The following is a 20,191-nucleotide window of genomic DNA, read 5'->3' as shown; positions in this document are numbered from 1 at the left end:
CAGATTATGTACTAAGCAGATACATTTTGCAGTTTATAACATGAGCAGAGCTGTTCAAATCTGTATGTCTCAGTGTCCCTCCATTTAACAGCTTGATCCACCCATGGCCAAAGAAACAACTTCTAAAAACAGTTTCGTCAAAGTACCCAAAAGCATAGGGTGAAAGTACTTTTGTACTTTTCAGTAACTATTAAAAAGCCATAGCACCTACTGACTTGGTTAGCACTTTAATAAAACTGCTGGAAGGTGTTGAGTTGTGCTGCTGCAGATGCACCATGCCATTTTTTCTCTCTCTACCTCCTCCCTTTTCAAGGAAGCTTCATTTCCAATCTGTGCATGTCCCTAGCTTCCTACAGGAATCCTATAACTTTTCACAGTACAAATATTATGGTGGACTTTTTTGTGTGTCCTGCTTTTGTTTTAGTAAATGTTTCTTCCTTGTAGCAAGAACAGTTGCCAGGATAGCTCCTTTATCTATGAGTGTGTGTGCACACTGTGTGATAACGTGCAGCCAGTGCTAGATACAGGTGCCTTTTTGGAGTGCTGTATGCATGACATCATCCCAATGCCATCCCCATCCTGCAGTATTTGCCAATCCAAAGCACATTTTGCTGAAACCGTTGTAATCTGCTTTGTGCCTAGCATGCACTTCTCAAGCACTTGCTGCAGACGTGTGTACAGAGAGAGTGCTTTGTCAGGTCACCTCCTACTGGGGCAGACCTACTGACATTGCAGGGCTGTGCCATGCCCCTCACCATGTTTAACTTGTCAATGAACGAAATAAGTAAATAGGAAACAGTACAGTGACTTACTCACCTCTGTATACTTCTGAATACCAGTGTATCAGCACATCAGTTTCCACCTCTCTCTTTCGAAAGGGCGAAAAGTACCTGAACTCAGCTGACACACTAATTGAGCAGAGGGGTCTAGAGAACACCAGTGTGTACTAGTTGGAAAACATGCCCTCCGGTGTACATAGACAACACAGATAGTAGCTGCTGCTTTAGAGGAAGTTATTGTTTGAAGGTGTGTACAATTACAAACCATTACATACAAAAACACACTGTGAAAAAACAAGCCCTATATGTTTGAAAGGCTACTTGTATATGCAGTTTATGAATTGAACTGAGCGAGTCTTAAAAACTTGCATGGGATTACGCTGCATGAGTGAAATATTTGAAAAGGGGAATTTGTCCAAATACAGCTTCTCCTGTCATAGCAGAACTGTTAAGTAGGAAAGCTGTATCTGGAAAAATATATTTGTTCGTTCTATATAACAGACAGGAATCTCCTCATTGTTGACTTGGCAACCCTAGCTGCAACATAATATCTGTTTTTCAAGAACGTTGTGTTGGTGTTTGATGGTCAGGCGCACAAGGCAAAGAAACACCGACTCCAAACATGCATTAGATATCCAACAGTTGCGGATCTATTAAAATGACATTGTGAACTTTTCTGTATCAGTTTGATGCAGTTTGATGTAGTAAACATGTTTAATTCTGAAAATTTACTATGAGTCACACTTACAAAGACTTTAAGAGTGGAGGAGTTGCAGCGCAGATTATAGCTCTTTCTGCACCAAGGTCAAGAACTCGTAGGCAGCAGTACAGGCCAAAACAAACTCTATATGATCTACTACTGGTTTCCTTTTAAGCCCCCCCTTTTTTGCTTAAAGTTAACTTCCTTTTATTTCACTCCAACTGACATTAATCCCTGTTGTATGAATGTCTTCCCCTCCCCCTACTTCATTTTTGAAACATCTCTGGAAGGGAAGACTGACTTTTGTAGTACCTTCTTTGCAGTGGCTTAGGAGGTTCAGTTCATAATAATTGAAACAATCCAATTATTTCCAATTAGTTCTAGTACTTCAGACTCATTTAAAGCAGATATTTGAATAGATCCATTGGTTCAAAAAAGGTATTCTATTGCATGTTGATATGTAAGCCAATTTTAATGAGATTTGAATATTGTTGTGTGCCATCCCAATCTATGAGTGGCGCAAGATTCCAGGGGTTGCAGGCACTGACCCAGGGTTCGGTTTCCTCGTAATGAGGGACAGCGGAGACTGTGGTGTCTTTATGATATATGGTTTATTTACACATATATTCAACCTGAGCCAACAATGGAGGGGCTCACAGCATTAATGCCCAGAGAAGGTCTTGTGTCTCCCATAGTCATAGCTTTGGATTCAAGCATATATCATGTATGTCTCTCCCTCTCTGGCTTCTGCCTGCCTCCTGCTTCTAGCCCAGCTCTCTCCCACAAAACTCTGGCTTTTGTCCTTCTAACTACCAGCCAGTTGAGGGAAGGGAGGCCTACCCACATGCTTGGTGAGGCATTACCAAGAAGCTGGCCTGGCTATTCCAGCTGCATCTAGGAATTAGAAGGCACTCAGGCATACGGCCTAAGCCCTCAACCACTCACAACACTATGTTACATGACAGAAGTTCTTCTAGCCATAATAGAGGGCTCATGGAATTATTTTCTGCTCCCTCATAAATCAGAAACAGTATTTATTTATTTCCTCACTCGCTCATTCTCTGGATCATCCAGGCTTCTATTCTGGTTCATTGTCATGAATGACTGGAGTAGAAACAGAAATTAGCAACAGCATATTTGGGCTGCATTCCTATACACACTTACCTGGGAGTAATTCCCAATTTATTTAATAGGCCTAACTTCTAAGTAGATTGATTGCACGGTTAGGGGAATAATCTGATCATTCTGGTCAGAAGAGGTAACTTCTAAGGCAAAGGTCCTACTGTAGAAGTGACCTGAGGTTGCATTGACACTATCTCATTTGTTATTTTTCCATACATGTATCCGCAGGTGCTCTGTTGCAATCAATTACTGTGCATTAGCCATTCAGAAACTCTCCTCTTCAAACTGCAGTCTTAGGGTTATATTACATATGTTAATGAGTCTGCACAATTGCAGCATTTACACCCCTGTGTATTGCCTTCCACTTTACAGCCTGCTCACTTCAACAGCAGCTGTTTTTTCTTCTGGGAGGCAGGCTTCAATCAATTACACAGCCATGTGCCACAATACTTGTCCATAGTTCAAGGGTGACCAATGTGGCACCAGCGGGTGAACATGCATCCACAGAGGCATTACATGTGCCCACAGGGTCCTTCCCATCATGGAAACAAAGAGGTCTGCTACACTGCTTGTTTGTGGTGTGTGTGTGTGTGGTTAGGGATGTGTGCATAAGATCCAATACTGGCCTAGTATCTGTGCATTAAAAAAAAAAAAAGCTTATCTTTTTTTCATTCGCTCTGTGCCATAGGAGCCAACTCCTAGCAACAAGGTCCCTTCGGCTCCCCCAATAAAATATTTGAGGGGGCCAACCCCCCCAAGTTGAACGGAATTGCCATTCAAATGGTGTGTGTGCTCCACGTCTTACGATCAATTATGTGGGGCAGGGGTCCCCCGGGTCCCCCAATAGTTTATTCAAGTTGGCACCCCTGCTCTGTGCTCTATCAAGTTTTGATCTCTCCTTTGAGTTCTGAGCCATTCTGCGTAAAACAAAGCTTTCTGGTCCCCATTCATCATACTCAGGAATTTAAAAATTGTGATTTCCTTTCCCCCCTTTTGTCCAAAGTGGATGATATTTACAGGCACAAATTTAAGTCTGCCAAAATTCAGACAAATTGGTCAAGGGGCTTTTGTCAGGAGCTTTCCTCTATAAAAACTGTATTAGGGCAATGTCTTTATTAGGCCATTTGGACTCCACTGTTCATATTAACATCATGTTTTCAACAGAGGGAGAGAGGTTTGTTTTTTCCTCTTTTTTACCTTAAAATACCGTATTTTTCGCTCTATAACACGCACCCGACCATAACACGCACATAGTTTTTAGAGGAGGAAAACAAGAAAAAAAATATTCTAAACAAAACAGTGGATGTATGATTTTTTTGGTTCATGCTGTGGCCACAGACGTGATCTGACAGTGAGTTTGGGGTAGCCCAATGCAAAAATCCTGAGGATCCATGTGGATCCATGCTTTGTAACCACGTTTTTGCACCACTGCGGCCCCAAGCAATAGTGGGTGTGTGATTTTTTGGGTGCAAGCTGTAGCCATGGACATGCTATGTGATCTGATGGTGAATTTGGGTGACCCAGTGCAAAAATCCTGAGGATCCATGTGGATCCGTGCTTTGTAACCACGTTTTAAGGGGGGAGGGAAGGAAAAGCACTCAAGGGACAAGGAGCACGCGTGGGGTGTGTGGAGAAGGATGCTGCTAATAATGCAGAAGAGGGGTATAAGAGGAGAAGGCTCCTCTCCTCTCCCGCTTTGCTCCTTTAAAGCAAGCAGGCTCTCTGTCCCTCTCTCCTCCCCACTCAGCGGCTCTTCTTCCGCTTTGCTGTTTCAAAGTGAGCCACGGAGGAGGGAAGGAAGGGGAACCATGGATCCTCTGCTCACGACTGCAGCAGATCCCTCCGCCATCTGTAGGCATTCATTCCATAACACGCACAGACATTTCCCCTTACTTTCTAGGAGGAAAAAAGTGAGTGTTATGGAGCAAAAAATACGGTAATTAATAGGTGGCCAAGTATTGTATATTCTTCCGTGTACATTTAAAAATAAACAAATCCAGGACTTGCTTGTGTCCTCATGCCTCCAACAGACCTTAAGCACGAAACTCTGTTTTTATGTGTGTGTTAAAGCAGAGCAACACAGGATTTTTAAAAAGTCAATGATGCTTTAAACTTTTTTTTTTAATCCTCCACTGCTGTGCTTTAACAAACAATCCAGAGTTCTTCAATGCTCTGCAGGAACCAGTTTGCACAGCCTCACTTCTTGCAAAATCCACAGACTAGAGAAACAAGGAGATATAGAAAAATATAAAGCTAAGAGTTCGGAGAAGTATAGAAGAAAAACAACAACAGAGTGACAGGACAACATGAGGCTTTTGGGAGCCCTGATTCTACCCAGTGGGGTTTATTGACATTGTGCTTCAACCCTGGAGGGGGGTGGGTGGACCCCCAAATCACCACAATTTGTCTCATTATTCTGCCTATGCAGCCAATGCACACTGCTAATGTGTGGTGCCCATGACAGTTTCTCTTGTTTGCAAAGTGTTCATGGGTCCAAAAAAGGTTGGTGACCCCTGCCTCACTTAAATGATTGATGAAAACAGAAACTTTGAATTCTCAAAACTTAAGCAATACACACTGGATTTTCACTAAACTGGCAAAAGGCATAATGCCATTCAATTTTCGAAACAATCTAAACTGCCAACAGGGTAAATTTAATGTATGTTTTGGATAGGCACGAAAACAGTGTGAAGGCTGTAGTGCAAAAATTGGTATATAACTTATCCATTCTTCATCAGAATTTTCAAGATTTTCAACCCAGCAATTTTTGGAAGATCAGTTTTATATCTGATGCAATTGTTTCTCACTGTTTTTTTAGAGTTTGCATGGTCTGTTTTCTTGTTTTTAGAGTTCATTGAATTGATTTTATTTTTCTTAGAGCATCCATATTTGTGTTTTGCTTAGTTTTTACCATGTTCAATGCATAGCTGGCTTTAAACTGTGAAGCAGCCTATAAATTTGTGTAATAAACAAACAAAGATTATACCCCTCACTAGTTGCTTCTCCATACAATGTAGATACAAGTTGTCCTGACTGCATGACAAACAGAATTTTCAGGTTTTATAATGACAGAATACTGAACGCTTAGCTAGAGTCAATAGCATGGATCTATAATATTGTAGAACTAGGAAGAGTGCAAAAAAAGGGCAACTAAAATGACCAAGGAGTTAGGAGCAGCTTCCAAATGAGGAAAGGTTTAAACATTTTAGGTTTTTTAGTTTATAAAAATGTGAGCAAGGGAGGTCCTGATATAAAACCACGAATAGTGTTCTCAAAGTGGATAGGGAGCAGTTTTCTCCCTACTATAACACCAGAATTTGAGGTTACTCAATGAAACTATTTTACAGCAGATTTTGGAGAAACTAGGTACTCCACAAAAGCATAATTAATGTATAGAACTCACTCACTGCTATTTAATTTGGTGACAACCTTTAGGTTAGATGGCTTGGAAAGGCAGTTACCGGTAGACTGATTTTGCTCCATGAGTCTTTCTATCAATGGTTATTAGTTATGATGGCTACCTGGAACCTGCTTGTTCATAAGCAACAGTTTGAGATGTATTGCCTTCCTTCATGACCTATTTGTGGTTTCCCAGTGGGTATCTGGTTAGCCTCTGTGGGAAGCTGTATGCTGGACTAAATGGATCCCTGCTTTGATCTAGCAGGCTTCTGCTTAGGTTCTTAAGATACTGGAACCTGTGCCTGAGTTCAAAAATTGTCCTGATTTCTAAATCCTTTTGGCAACTGCTTTCTCCTGTATCCACATATATAAAAATGGGTTTTCCATTCAAGCAAAAAATGCATATGGTCTGGCTACTCCTGTCACTACAGCACTGCAAGATGAAAACGCTGCCCTAGCAGAAATCTCCATTCAGTGTAACTCATAAAAATATACATACAAGTCATTTCAGGGCCTGGACCTGGCAACCTGAGTGGCTTTCTGCTAGTGACAAGATGAGTAAGTGTATTACTTGATGAAAAAGCAAATGAAGGAAAAAAGGAGATCTTGTGGAGGAGGCCCTTATAAATGAACTGTCAAATGAAATAAAGTTAAAGGAAAATCTCCTGCTGTAAATGCAGAGGTCTGGCGCTTCTAATAAAAATCAGGGCCCTGGAGGAATTAATTACATCAGCATTACAGGAAGAATTCATGGAATTGCAAAATGTAGTGGCACAGACCAGCACGAGCTGCTGTTGCAAATGGGGAAACTGCAGGAGAGTCTTAACAATTTCTGAGCTGATATGCAGGACATTGTAGTCACATAATAGCAGTTTAGACACTCTCATGAATAATAGTATTCAGCGGTAATGACAAATGATATTACACATACTTCGCAGCTGAAGTCATGTAACTTTATTTCTTTGCTTCTAAGGGTGTATATTAAAAGTGGTCCAGTGAAATCTGAAGAGAAAATGGTATAAAAATATATATTTGAGTGAAATTAGTTCTAATTAAATTTAGAAAGGTTTGGTGATTTATAGTGGTGTGTGTGTTTGTGTGTATCTATCTCTACCTCTATCTATCTGTATCTCAAAATTCACAGTGAATGGCCAGCACACCAAGACTTTCCCCAGAATAATGTTTTCTGATAACAAAGAACAGGGGCAAATGGATGTCTGATAGCAGAGCAGGGCTATGTGCAGGCTGCAAGAAAGCCTTGGGGTACCTGATATGGCCCTGGGGCTTTATGTTGTCTTACCCCTGATGCAAGTATGAATGAGAATCAAGGAAGGTAACTTCTTTTCCTTCACCAGGAAGGTTCCTTTAGCAACTTGTAAGAAAGTTGATCTTAGCTGTTTGTTGTTGTTGTTTAGTGGTTTAGTCGTGTCCGACTCTTCGTGACCCCATGGACCAGAGCACGCCAGGCCCTCCTGTCTTCCACTGCCTCCTGCAGTTTGGTCAAACTCATGCTGGTAGCTTCAAGAACACTGTCCAACCATCTCGTCCTCTGTCGTCCCCTTCTCCTTGTGCCCTCAATCTTTCCCAACATCGGGGTCTTTTCCAGGGAGTCTTCTCTTCTCATGAGGTAGCCAAAGTACTTTTCTCCTAAGAGCTCCAAGGAAATGGGAGCATTTCCATGTAAGAATTAGTCCTCTGAAAGAACTATGCAGTAACAGGAGCACCAGTGTGGCCCTGCGACTGTGGCTACCTGGGGCTGTGGGTGCCCATGCAGCATGCATGACCATAGAACCGAAATTTGTAGGTGTGTGGCCACTTCGTGAGTAATTTTGTGGGTGCTTGGGCACCCAGGGCCTCAGGGAGTTGGCACCTATGTGCAGTAAGTATTTGCTTGGATCACTACAGTACTAACCTGCTGTTATGGGGTGGAAGTGTCCAATGACAATCATGTAATGGGTCCTGCAGCTATTTTAGTTCTCCTTTTTAAGAATAGAAACATTTACATACCACCTTTTGCCCACGTCAATGCCCCAAGAATAGTCACCAGATATTATATTAATAACATTAAGGTGATGTTACCTAAGAATGTTTTAATAATAATAAAAGTGAAACAATAAAAAGCATTTGTGTTCACAAACTTCATAGCTGGTGGAGCCCAGTTTGAAGTTCAGGTTCTTATGGGTTTTTTTTTACTTGGAGTCAAGTTACTTTATGAAGCAATATTAATCACCTATCCCTATAGCTGTTTCAGTTAATTAACTATTGCAGTCTTCATTGAAGAGTAAAAAAATATAGGTGGAACTGAGCTAACAAGCCCCATCAGCGGAAGCCCTAAAGAAGGACTTCTACTTGCATTATAGGGCTTTCCATCCTCTCCTCCTCCATACCCCTACACCCCTAAAGGTTGATGAGGAGGGATCCTGGAGAACCCCCAGAATATCACATGGGGAAAGGAAAGGAGGGTTCAGATCAAAAGAGCGTGATGCTGAATTCCACCCCAGCTCCCCCAAAACAATAATTTGCTGTTATGGGTCTATAAATACTGTAATTTAATTGCATGTAATGTTTTTCTTCTTTGCAGAACTAATTTCGTTATATCATATTTTATGGACATTTTAAAAACACTATAAGGGAAGTATTCAACTAAGTGTTACTCTGAGTAGACCCACTGAAATTAATGACCTTAACTTAGTCTTGTTTATTAATTTCAGTGAGTCTATTCTAAATAAAACTTAGTTGAATGCTACCCTGAAAGTAGTATGATATATTCTCCTCTGATATCCTCCTCTTTTTTTATTCTTTTCTTTCTTTTTAATTCAGCCTTACAGATAAGCACCATGCTGGCAAAGCAATAAATTACTTTAAACTGGTTTACCTTTATTTTTGAAATGTTTTTTTTAAAGAAGAAAATAAGAATATTGCTTCTCAGTTAAAACAAATTATTTGAACTGGATCACATAACTTTAGTTCTAACTTTAAATATTTTTGTAACAGTGACAATTTATACCAAATGACCTCACAGCTTGAATGCATGACATGGAATCAAATGAACTTGGGATCTCAACTTAAGGGGTAAGGTTTATGTTTTTGTTTTGTTTTTAAATCAATCTTATATTGCAGAATTATGAAATAATTTATTTTTTGATAAAACAACTTATCAAAATATTAAACTTCTTAGCATGTGGATATTTGTCACTGACATCCTGGCTGTTTATGTTTGTGTGTGTGTTAGATTTTGAAATGCTCAATAAAACCATTTTTTTATTGAGCGTGTTAAGCAGTTAAAGAGCACAAGAGAGCAATATTATCTAATTTGTTATGAGCGAGAAGCATTTATATAACACATTATAGGTGCGGATTGCATTCATTTTATAACATTTGAAAAAAATATGGTGCAGTCATAAGCACTTTTGATAATCATACTTTCACTTACACTGGTGTAATCTTGTAGATTTACAGTATCCATTGATGTACAGTGAAATCTTATTTATGTCTACTCAAAAGTAAGTCCCATTGAGTTCAGTTGAACTTACTCTCAGGTAAGAACATACTGTATTTTTCGCTCTATAAGATGCACCAGACCATAAGACGCACCTAGTTTTTGGAAGAAGAAAACAAGAAAAAAAATATTCTGAATCACAGAAGCCAGGACAGCAAGCGGGATCACTGTGCAGTGATCCTGCTGGCTGTCCTGGTTTCTTGCTTGGCCGCGCGTAGCCTCTCCCGGGCAAGGGGAGCCTTCATCCCCTGCCCGGGAGAGGCTGCACGCGGCTAAGGCTCCCCCAAGAGCTGTGCTCCCTTTAAAGAGTGTGCGGAGTGTGTGTGTGTGGCTCTTGGGGACTTTTCCCCGAGGAGGGAGAAGGGCTCGCTCCATGAGACGCACACACATTTCCCCTTACTTTTTAGGAGGGGAAAAGTACGTCTTATAGAGCGCAAAATACGGTATATGACTGCAGCCTGATAGTCCCATAGATGCCTTGGCTGTGACAGTATTCATTCATTGATGTGGATGGTATTCTGGCCTAACCAGCCTTTTTATTTTTGGGGTGACTTTCAGAACAGTGACACTATTTTTCACCAGCATTTCTTAACAAAATCATACACCTTGAATAAACTTGCAGCTTTTTGGAATAACTCCATAAATGGACCTGATCAAAATCTGTGCCTACTGCATCCAGCCCTCCCAAAACTGCAGGGCTGTGTCGCAGGGAGCTGGTGAGATGGAGAGCACCTAGGAACAAGGCCAGCAGACAGAAAAATAAAGTTTGGGCATAGTAATCACATGGAAAAAGCCAAGCTGACTATTGCCTAGTATAAACCCAAGCCTGACCAGGGATACCAGATGTTGGGGTCTGGGTGATGCCTGGGATTGGGGAATTGAGTTCTCTGGGTTTGGAATAGACCCAAGTGCTAAAGTTCATCAGTTTGGAAAGGGTGTGGAGGCAGGGTCCAATACAACAGGATTTTATTCACTTACGATACATAACGGAGGGTGGATAGGTGGGGAAAACCTCGTTTGGCCCTTTATTTTTCAGTCAACTGGCCCCAAAGAGGGGAAACCCTAAGGCTGATCTGGAAGCTTTTACAGCTTTGCCAGGTCAGAAGAGACCAGTGGTCCGCTTGGATGGGCTGTGTCACTCTGGAGCCTGAAGCAGGACTGTGGGCCTAGAGATGATTTAATCTGTGGCCTTGCTTGCTCACAAAAAGAGCAACAGAGCTCAGGTCAAAGCCAAAGTGGCTCCCGGTTCCAGCCACAGTGGTTCCTGACAGTAACAATGCCACAGCCCACGCTTTCCTTTTCTCCATCCCTTTTCAAATGTCTTATTTTAATCTTCCTCCCCATTTCTTTATACTTTTTCTGTCTCTCGCGTCCTTTTATTACCTTGGATTCTCATAGATCTCACATCCTTTGCCTTTGCTTTTCCGCTGTCCCTCCCATTTTCCTTAGCTTCCTCCCTATGGACCGGACTGTTGTTCTCTCCCACCTGTAGGGAGTGGGCTCCAGTCTGGCCACTGCTTGCCCAGAAATTGTTTCCTGTTACCCTGGAAGCAGGAAGTCCTTCTTGAAGGAGCCGCATGCTACTAAAGATATTTGATGAGGCTGCAGGCAGGATATGGGGGCGGTTATGGACAGTGCACTCCTTTCTTTCCTGAAGTTTGAACAGAGTGGGGAGATGAAGGTCATTATAAGTATAGCAATCAGAGGACAACTTACAGAATTTAATGTTGGCTAGCATGTTTTGGTGGAGTAGAACCTTTCGACTGTGTGAGTTATAAATGATATTTGTATCTGGTGTGTAGATTTGAAATCAACATTTGAGAGAAAATAAGAAAATGCATTTTCACAAATGAATGGAAAAAATGATTCACTATATTTTAAATAATTATAATTGCTTCATTTTCATTTATATGTAATTGCTTTTTTCTGGCAAGGTGTTTACTTGCATCTTCTGAGAGTAAAGCTGCAGTGTTTTATTTTATTTTTAAAAAGATAGATCAGTATTAATTAATTACAGTGGTACCTCTCGTTACGAACTTAATTTGTTCTGGAGGTCCGTTCTTAACCTGAAACCGTTCTTAACCTGAGGTACCACTTTAACTAATGGGGCCTCCTGCTGCCACTGCGCTGCCACCGCATGATTTCTGTTCTCATCCTGAGGTAAAGCTCTTAACCCGAGGTACTACTTCTGGGTTAGCGGAGTCTGTAACCCAAAGTGTTTGTAACCCAAAGTGTTTGTAACCTGAGGCGTCGATTACCTAAGGTACCACTGTAATAGCTAATAGTTGGATCCTTCTGGTGTTAGCATGTTGAAAATAATTTTGGTTTGAAGAAAAGCAAAATTCCTTATCCTATCTTTTAACAATATTTATTTGTGGACTGAAATCCCACAGTTCAAACAGCCTAGCTGCAACTGGAAGAGTTAGTCTCACTTAGTCTCACTGAGACCAACGTGTGTTAAGTGCGCATTTCTCTGTGTTGGAATTCCTCCACACCCTCTCATTTGAGGTTCTGAATTAGTTTTTCCTGACTATGCTTTGTGTATTTGTTGAAACCAAGCCCTAACAGAAGCATGAAAAATTAGATCTGAGCATTCCCCATCCACACATAATCAATTATTGTCAAGAGATTCTTTCTAAAAACAAAAAATAGTGGGAAGGGAGACATAAAGATGAAGAAGTAGTTGCTCATCCAGGTCTCCCCCCCCCCAAATCCAGCATGTGCAGACATAGTATGTACTTATTATACAGAAGCCCTGGAATGAGCTGAAAACTAAATAAAGATAGAGTGTAAGTAATGTGAGTTTGACATGACACTAAACAGAAATGGATTAACCTATAGTGCAAGAGATATCCTAACATGTCACTGGAAATCTTAACCAAAATGTATACTATCTAATTATGGGGAGGTAGCATTATTAGATAGCACTTTTATTCAGTGCTACTTGTTTCAAATGATTCAGCACTGCATATGCTAGCAATTAAAAAACAACACTTTTTCTATTTCAGCTCATTTTCTGTGTGTTGGACATCAGGAGTCCCGTCCCCCCCTTAAAAAAGAAAGGAAATAAAATTGGGCCAGTAAGCAAATTTACAGTGAGAACAGTATGATGGAGCGCATTGTTTATGTTGCTATGGCAGCACTGAGAAAACGTGTCATTTATTATATGGAAACTGCTGCATATAAAGTCATGCTAAGATGACTGAAAATCGAAACCTGTTGTTATCTCAGTGGTGTGGTTGCAATCCGTTGCGAATAAACGTAAGTTAATGATGCTACCAATTCATCTTGGTAAGCTGATAAAAACAAATAAGCCCTACTCCTAGTATGTATCAAACTGTTATATCCTCTATTGCAGGGCTTGGGAACCCATGACCCTCCAGGTGTTACTGAACCACAAATGCCATAATCCCTGACCACTGGCTGGGGCTGATGGAAGTGCAAACCCAACAACATCTGGAAGTGCACAGTTTTCCCATCTCTGCTGGATAGTTTGAGCACAGATGGGAATAATATTAACAGCACATACCTCCAACTGATTAAAGGATTCTTAAGCTGCTTCCTTGGTGAACGTTATTGTATGACCCATGGAATGTGTTTGCAGACTTGCATGAGCCCCTGTCAGGCAAAAATGCAGGATACAAATAAATAATAATAATAACAACAATAACAATAATGTACTCTTGCATCCCATTCAGAAATGGTACTTGTTACATTGCAAAAAAAAATAATGTGCAGGATAAAATTCACATTACATAGTAATGTAAAATGTAACGGTAACATGGTAATGAACTGAGGCCAGTGTTTCCAGCGGTACCTTTGACATCTGGCATGTAACTCACAGGAGAGAAAAAATGGAAAGTATACCAAGTTTCTCAACAATCCATCATATTACATGGTTTTGATTTTTTTTTTTTTAAAAAAAATCTCAATACAATACCCACTTCTGCCTTTTTTTTTTTTTTTTTTGGAGGCCATTTCGGACTTTTCTCCTTCATTGTCTGCAATTTCCTCTTTAGATATGATGTTTTGTCTCTTCTAGAGAAAATATCCTGCAAAATGAAGAAGCATATAAACCTTGTCTGAGATCCAAGTAATTAAAGCAAGGAAGAGGTTACTCTTTAGGGATCTGAGTGGTGGAGGAGGAGGAAACCCCCTGGCTTAAACAGAAATATTGAAAGTAGAATGAAGACAATAAATGGCGTTCTATGCATCCATAAGTGCAGACTTTTAGCAGTGATGCGACCTGGGTTGTTTAGGAGGAAAAAGCAAAGAGAAGATGGAATCATGATGAACGATCTATGGTAAAGTCAATTTAAATGTTTTGGTATAGGCCAAGATTGTAGAATCTGTGGAAAATCAGAGCTAGACATAGCCTCATCGTTGGTAATATGAGCCAAAATAGTTATCTGTCTTCTTTGGCTGAGAGAGTTACAAAACACAGCGCCTTCAGTTTCAGTTGCCATGAACATAAGCTACTCTTCCTAAGATTTACATCTTTAAAATACATGGACTGTTCATAAGGGATTCCCAGGAGTGTAGTGTTTCAGATGTTTCCCTCCTTCTTGAAGAACTTAATGAATATTGGCATCCTTCTTTGCATTGAAATATGTGGCTTCTATATATCTCTTCACAGATTATAGCCTTTATATACTTGCTGTCGTTTTCCTATGTGATTCAGTTAAGATTTCCTTCCCATACTATATTGCAACAAATGTTTGAAAAGGCTTTCCAAATCTGAGAAATGATTTTTAAAAAATGTACCATAGCAGATTCTGCTTGGGGGCATATGTGATTGGACATCGGCATAGCCCTAATAGTACACAATGATGGGTAGTGTACACAGAAATCATCTCCATACCTAGCTTCTGGAACAGCCTTCCAGAAGAGGTAGATGTTGCTGGATTTAGGCCCCAACTTGTCAAACACTTGGTTTTAGTATGACTGATGATTTTCTGAAAGGGCTACATCCATCATTGCTGTGTGCACACTCATAGTTGGAATCACTGTCCTTTGAACAGTTCTCTTCAAGGGTCACCAAGCTTTGGGCCCCACCTGGAATTTTGAGGAAGTGCCATGGGCACCAGTCATAAAATAGATGCCATTGGGGTGTGACGCAACACAAAATGGTTCCATGGTTGTGACACAACACACAGTAGATACTTTGAAGGCGCAACCACATCTAAAAGAGCAGAAAAGGAGATGGGAACATAAAATGGTGTGGGCATATCACTCACCTGTCAGCAACCTCATTAATTAGTGGGAAAGGTACCCAAATCAGCCACTGCCACACTCAAGAGAGAGGAGCTCTTTGCAACTCTCCTCTGTTCAAAACAAATGGGAAGGTGGGTATCCAATCCTGGAATCCAGTGAAGTTTAATGGGGTGTGTTCAGTGTAGAAGAGTCTGAGCCCGTGCAAACAGGAACTGGGCAGGAAGAACTAACATGTTATCATGTATTTTTGAACAATAAACAACTTACCTAAGCCACCCCCACCCCCACCGCTATATCCCTGTCCGGCAACTGTGCCCCCCAGATTAGGCGCTGCTGAGAGTATCACCTGCCCTGGAAGTCCACTTAGAAACTGGGCTTTTAGTGTTGCAGCTCCAGATCTCTGGAATTAATTATGAGACAGGTGTCCACTGTTTAGGCACCTGAGGTGTGATCCAGTCATTTGTGAAAAATTAATTGTACATCTATAGAGTTTGCAGAAATGGTTTAAATTGTTTTCAGAATTTGGATTTATCTTACTTTTTATTGTGTTGTACACTGCTTTGATGGCCTCAATCTGCGAAGAGGTTTATAAATTTGGTAAAACACTGTATAAATAAATATATATATTCTGAGACCTTTCACCATAGGAAGTACTAGCAGGCATGCTGGTATCTGTGGGCACTGTATCGTTGACACTGAAATAATAGCAAGTTCATGTACTCCATTGTGAGTAAACCTTAAACACAGATCAAGTGATGTATATGACATTTGGTAAAATCACACATGCACAAATGAGACGTGTTTTTCAGGACCCTAACCCTGCTCCTGCGACTGTGATTTTATAGAACCAGAGTTATAACGGACCCAAAGGATCATGTAGTCCAACTCTCTGCAATGCAGTAATCACAGCTATATTTAACTGTTTTTAATACTGATTCTCAAATTGTCCAAACCTACCCTCAGACCTGCTGGTGAAAGGTGGGTGATAAATTCTTTTTCATATTAAAACAGTACACTCCAAATATAATCAATTCACATGACCCTAAAATTAAATTGCAATTAAACCAAACCATTCATTTTGTGTTTGACAAAAATGCATTTAAAATTATGATGATGACTTATTATTTATTAAGTGCATAATATTCTAGATACAATTAAAAACAAAAGCCAAGCCCTTGCCAGTGGTGTAACAGTCAATGAACAACAGTGGGACTAATAACAAAGAACTACAGAAGGAAATGATATGTTATTCTAAGGGAGGTTCATCTGCTGCTTCTTTTTCACAATTTATCTGCTAATCTACCACTTTAAGCAACCCTCTTTTATGCTACAAGCACACAAAAAGTAGAAGCTAGGATTCCCTGCTCTGTGAATAAGTTGTTATATTTCTACTGCTGAGATTTCTAGTTTTTATAAATGCCGTGTGGGCAGAGCAATTCTAACAAGGGACTAGGGAGATGTGGAGTGGCAAATTTACTGCTGCCTGTCCGGTTGACTCCTGCTGGCCAGGCAGAAAGGTGGTGCAGGCAGTAGGTTTTTTTGTGTTTTTTTGTTTTGGTGTGTCAGCTCCAGGATGGCATATCGGGAGGAGACTTGAATCTAGCAGATCCAAACTCTCTGGTGCCCTCAGTCCCTGACCCCACTCATGCCCTGTTTGGGGGTTTTCTGCTGGATTCCACCCACCAGGATGAAACTCAGAGCTTCTACTGCCCCAGAACCTGCATCCCCAACCAGCACCACTTCTCTCTGCTGGCGGAGAGGTGACTGTGCCAGCCTACCCCTTCCTCATCCTAAGTGGGGTTATGGGTTTTCTCTTTTTTAAAAAAAATCCAAAGCGATATACAATAAACTATATTTAAATCACTGCAGAGGTTCAAAGTCATATATTAATCATAAACCGGAACACACGAGGGCTTATCACCAATGTTTCACACTCTTTCCAAATAGGTCATGCTGAAGTAACACATGTTCACAGATGCACACGACCTTTTCTTTATCCTGATTTTACTGGCATGGAAGTGCATGCAGTGTACTTTGTTCACAACAGGGCTTTCTCACCTCCTTCCTATCCCATCATAGCCTGGCATGGCTTCTGAAAAAAAGCTGGTCCTTAAAAAAGATCTTATTCAATCTAAGCCAAAAAAGAAAAGGTTGTCAGTGTTTGTAAAAAGAAAAAGAAAAAAGGAAAGGGTTCTGACCTCCCTTTGTCTCCTCAGCCTGGTCCTCAGACCCTTGTCGGCATAAAAGAGTCCATGAGAAAAGTATCCTTGCAGAGTTTTATTCTTAAAAGTCTTTGTGCAAAAGCAACTGACCAACTGTACACACCAATGCTACCAGCTTTCACTAACTAACTAACTAACTAACTAACTAACCAACCAACCAACCAACCAACCCAACTCAGCAACAAACTAATATTTCTCACTCTAGATATACAACCTGGTGCAGGCCGCTGACTCATGCTGACCCAGCTTTATTCACATTAAAGAAACAGCGGCCATTTTAGCCGTCACAAAGGTGTATTAAATCTATACAACACTGCCAATCTTTGACAATTACTTTCTCCCATGGTATGTAGTTTAAACACTAATGACCCAACTACATTTCCGTCATCCACTACTTTTTTTCATGGTTATGGTGGTTCCACTTGCAAAAAAAAAAAAGAAAAGAAAGAAGTTTTGGTTCTTTTCTTCTTCAAATTGGTGACTTCCCAATATGATCAGCACGTTAAAAGGATTTCCAGAACACTGACTCCCAGCAAATGTCAAGTACCTGCCATCATAAAATTTTCTGGGAGCTGCCTGGTGCTGTTTCCAAGCCTGAATATAATTCAAATTAAAACTCAGAAGGCAAAGACTGCAATGAGCAATAGGTGCAGATCAGGATATGCATGAACAGAACCCCATTCCCAACTTCCCCTCCCCAGTAGAAGTGTTCTTTGGGCGTTTTGCAACAAGATTGGATGGGGTGTTGGGGGATGAAGCAGGAAGGGGGAAATGGAGGAGCTAATTTAATAGGTACAATTAGCGGAGCTCAATGAAAGCAATGGGCTTAAGAGTACCTAACTGTTCTAGACTGTGGCACTGGCCTTGCTTGGGCAATGAGAATGCCTCAACAGAGTTTTACTTTTTTTAAAAAAAGATGTAAATAATCTTCATAATGCATCTGCTTGGTAGTAGCATTATTACCAAAGAAAGCAGCAGTGTATATTTTTCAGTGCTATGATGACAATTGTTTTAAATAGTCATATTGAACATCATTTCATTATTTTCCTAAATGAAAGTGGCATATTTCCTGTGCCTCACATTTTTGGCTGCTTCTCCATGCTAAAATCCTGATCTCTTTCTTGAACTGCTATTAAGTTATGGCTTAATGTGGTATCTGTTCTGTGTAATCTCACCCCCCCCTTCCCCCCAACTGTTTAAAAAACATCCAGGGTTGATGGTGATGAATCACTCAGTTTTCATATTTTATGCTGATGTTTGCTAACTTGCCTCTGGATTCCCTAGAAAAAGCTTAGTACATCTTTATTAACCTGGGGCTCTAGTTTATCCATCTTATGAACAATGCCAGTGCAACAAAATAAAGGTTATGGAAGGAAGTAATTCAAGGATTCATACTTTTCAGATATATTTTTATGATTTTTTTTTAAAACAGAGTTGTCATGATTCTTCAGAGCTGCTCTGTTTTTCATCACACATTTTATTATATAAGATATACATTTAAATAGCCTTGGATGTACTATATACTATTATGCTCAATCATTTTACATTTCTTCTGTCCCAAGGATCAAGTATTTTTTGGTCGTCTAAACAGAGAAATATATAATGCTTGCTTAACATTTTGGGGGTATTTTTTTGTTTCTCAGTTGTGAATGCATCTTTTTTTAGCACTTGAAATAAGGTGTTCAAACTGTTTGAATTGGCAGTTGTGTTTTATACTGCTCTAGGCTACTGTGGGCTATTGCAGTATAATCCAGGCTGTGGGTTATATCCAAATAAGACATACTTTGAGTAGACCAATTGAAACCAATGGACTTAAATTTATTACATCAATATCAACGGGTCTAACTTTGAGTAGGACTTAGTTGGCTACAGACTATTTATGCTGTTGCTGTTGCAAATATAGTTTTTGTCTTTTATTGATTTTAATTATTAATTCAGTATTTTTAAAATAATGTCTTGCTTGTAAGCCACCCAGGAAATTTTTAAGCCATCCAGGCAACTTTATAAGTAATACTTAGTAGTAGTAGTAGTAGTAGTAGTAGTAGTAGTAGTAATAATAATAATAAATCATCCATACTTACATAATGCACAAAGACACCTGGATGTTTTTTTATTTAGGAACAGCAGTGGAAATTTTATTGACTAGTTACATACATCTTGGGGCCCTCCTGTGGTGCTGTGGTTTAGTGCATGTGGCTGTTAACCAAAAGGTTGGTGGTTTGAGCCCACCGAGGGACAGCTGTGGGCAGGATTCCTGCACTGCAGGGAGTTGCATTAGATGACCCTCAGGGTCCCTTCCAATTTTAAAGTTCTATGATTCTATAACATTCGTTTTTTTCTAAAATACTGACTGATGAGGATAAAATCTACAGTTTCTTATTGCTCTGCAGGTTAGAGAATCCATTTTTTATTCGTGCCTCTTTCCTTTTCCATGTTGTTTGTGTTGGGTCATTATAATAGGATGTGATATTTGGTGAGGGTTCCTTGGATTATACCAGGGGTGGAGCACCTTAGGCCTGGGGGATGAATGGGACCTTATAGCCCTCAGGACTCTATACAGGACACTCACCCACTGGCCATGACCCTCAACAGCCATGCTCTGCATCTGCCACTACATATGGCTGGAATGTCCCTTGAACTGTGATAATACTTCTTGCTTGCCTGGATGGAGGATAGATAGTGGTGTGTGTGTGTGTGTGTGTGTGTGTGTGTGTGTGTCTAACTACATTCACTTTGACTGCTCCCACAACTGACATGCATTCTCCAGAAGTTTGCCCATGGGCAAGTAACCTAGCTTCAAGGTAAAGAAGAGTTCTGAGCACAAATGGTCCCCCTGCAAAAGGTCTCCATCTATGCCAGTAATTTCCATTCTGTGTGCTGTGCCATAAGAAACATAAGAAACCTGAGGCTACAGTCCTTAAAACATACTTACTAGGGAGAAAGCCACAATGATATGTACTTCTAAACAAGCATGCATAGGATGCATAGGATATTTAATGCTGTATTGTTTTTAACACTCGATTGGGAGCCGCACAGAGTGGCTGGGGAAACTCAGCCAGATGGGCGAGGTATAAATAATAAATTATAATTATTATAATTATTATTGCCCTGCATATTTGCAGTCTTGCACAGTTATCCGGAAGTAAGTTCCATTGAATTTCCAATTAGGAAGCACATTGAGATCAATGACTGATACAGAAGTCAAGGGATGGGTGTTGTGTAAATTCTTAACTCTTACACGACTTAAAGGTAAACT

The 20,191-nt window shown here is 40.3% G+C and overlaps 1 protein-coding gene across 3 annotated transcripts in view; it reads left to right on the top strand.

Annotated features, from left to right (window-relative positions):
* The window catches only part of WT1 (WT1 transcription factor), a 50,702-nt gene that overhangs the window by 15,583 nt on the left and 14,928 nt on the right, over positions 1–20,191 (top strand). For 2 of the 3 annotated variants that reach the window (XM_080983749.1, XM_080983748.1), the window contains exon 4: positions 8,995–9,072. The exons of the other annotated variant lie outside the window; for it this stretch is intronic. In XM_080983749.1, coding sequence (XP_080839875.1) covers positions 8,995–9,072 — 78 coding nt within the window. The remainder of the gene's footprint in view (positions 1–8,994; positions 9,073–20,191) is intronic. 3 annotated transcript variants of the gene reach the window in all.

The sequence above is a fragment of the Podarcis pityusensis genome, assembly GCF_964106645.2.
Source record: "Podarcis pityusensis genome assembly, chromosome: 1".
NCBI lineage: Eukaryota > Metazoa > Chordata > Lepidosauria > Squamata > Lacertidae > Podarcis > Podarcis pityusensis.
The sequence above is the reverse complement of the archived record's forward strand: the minus strand, read 5'-3'. Positions and strand labels throughout refer to the sequence as shown.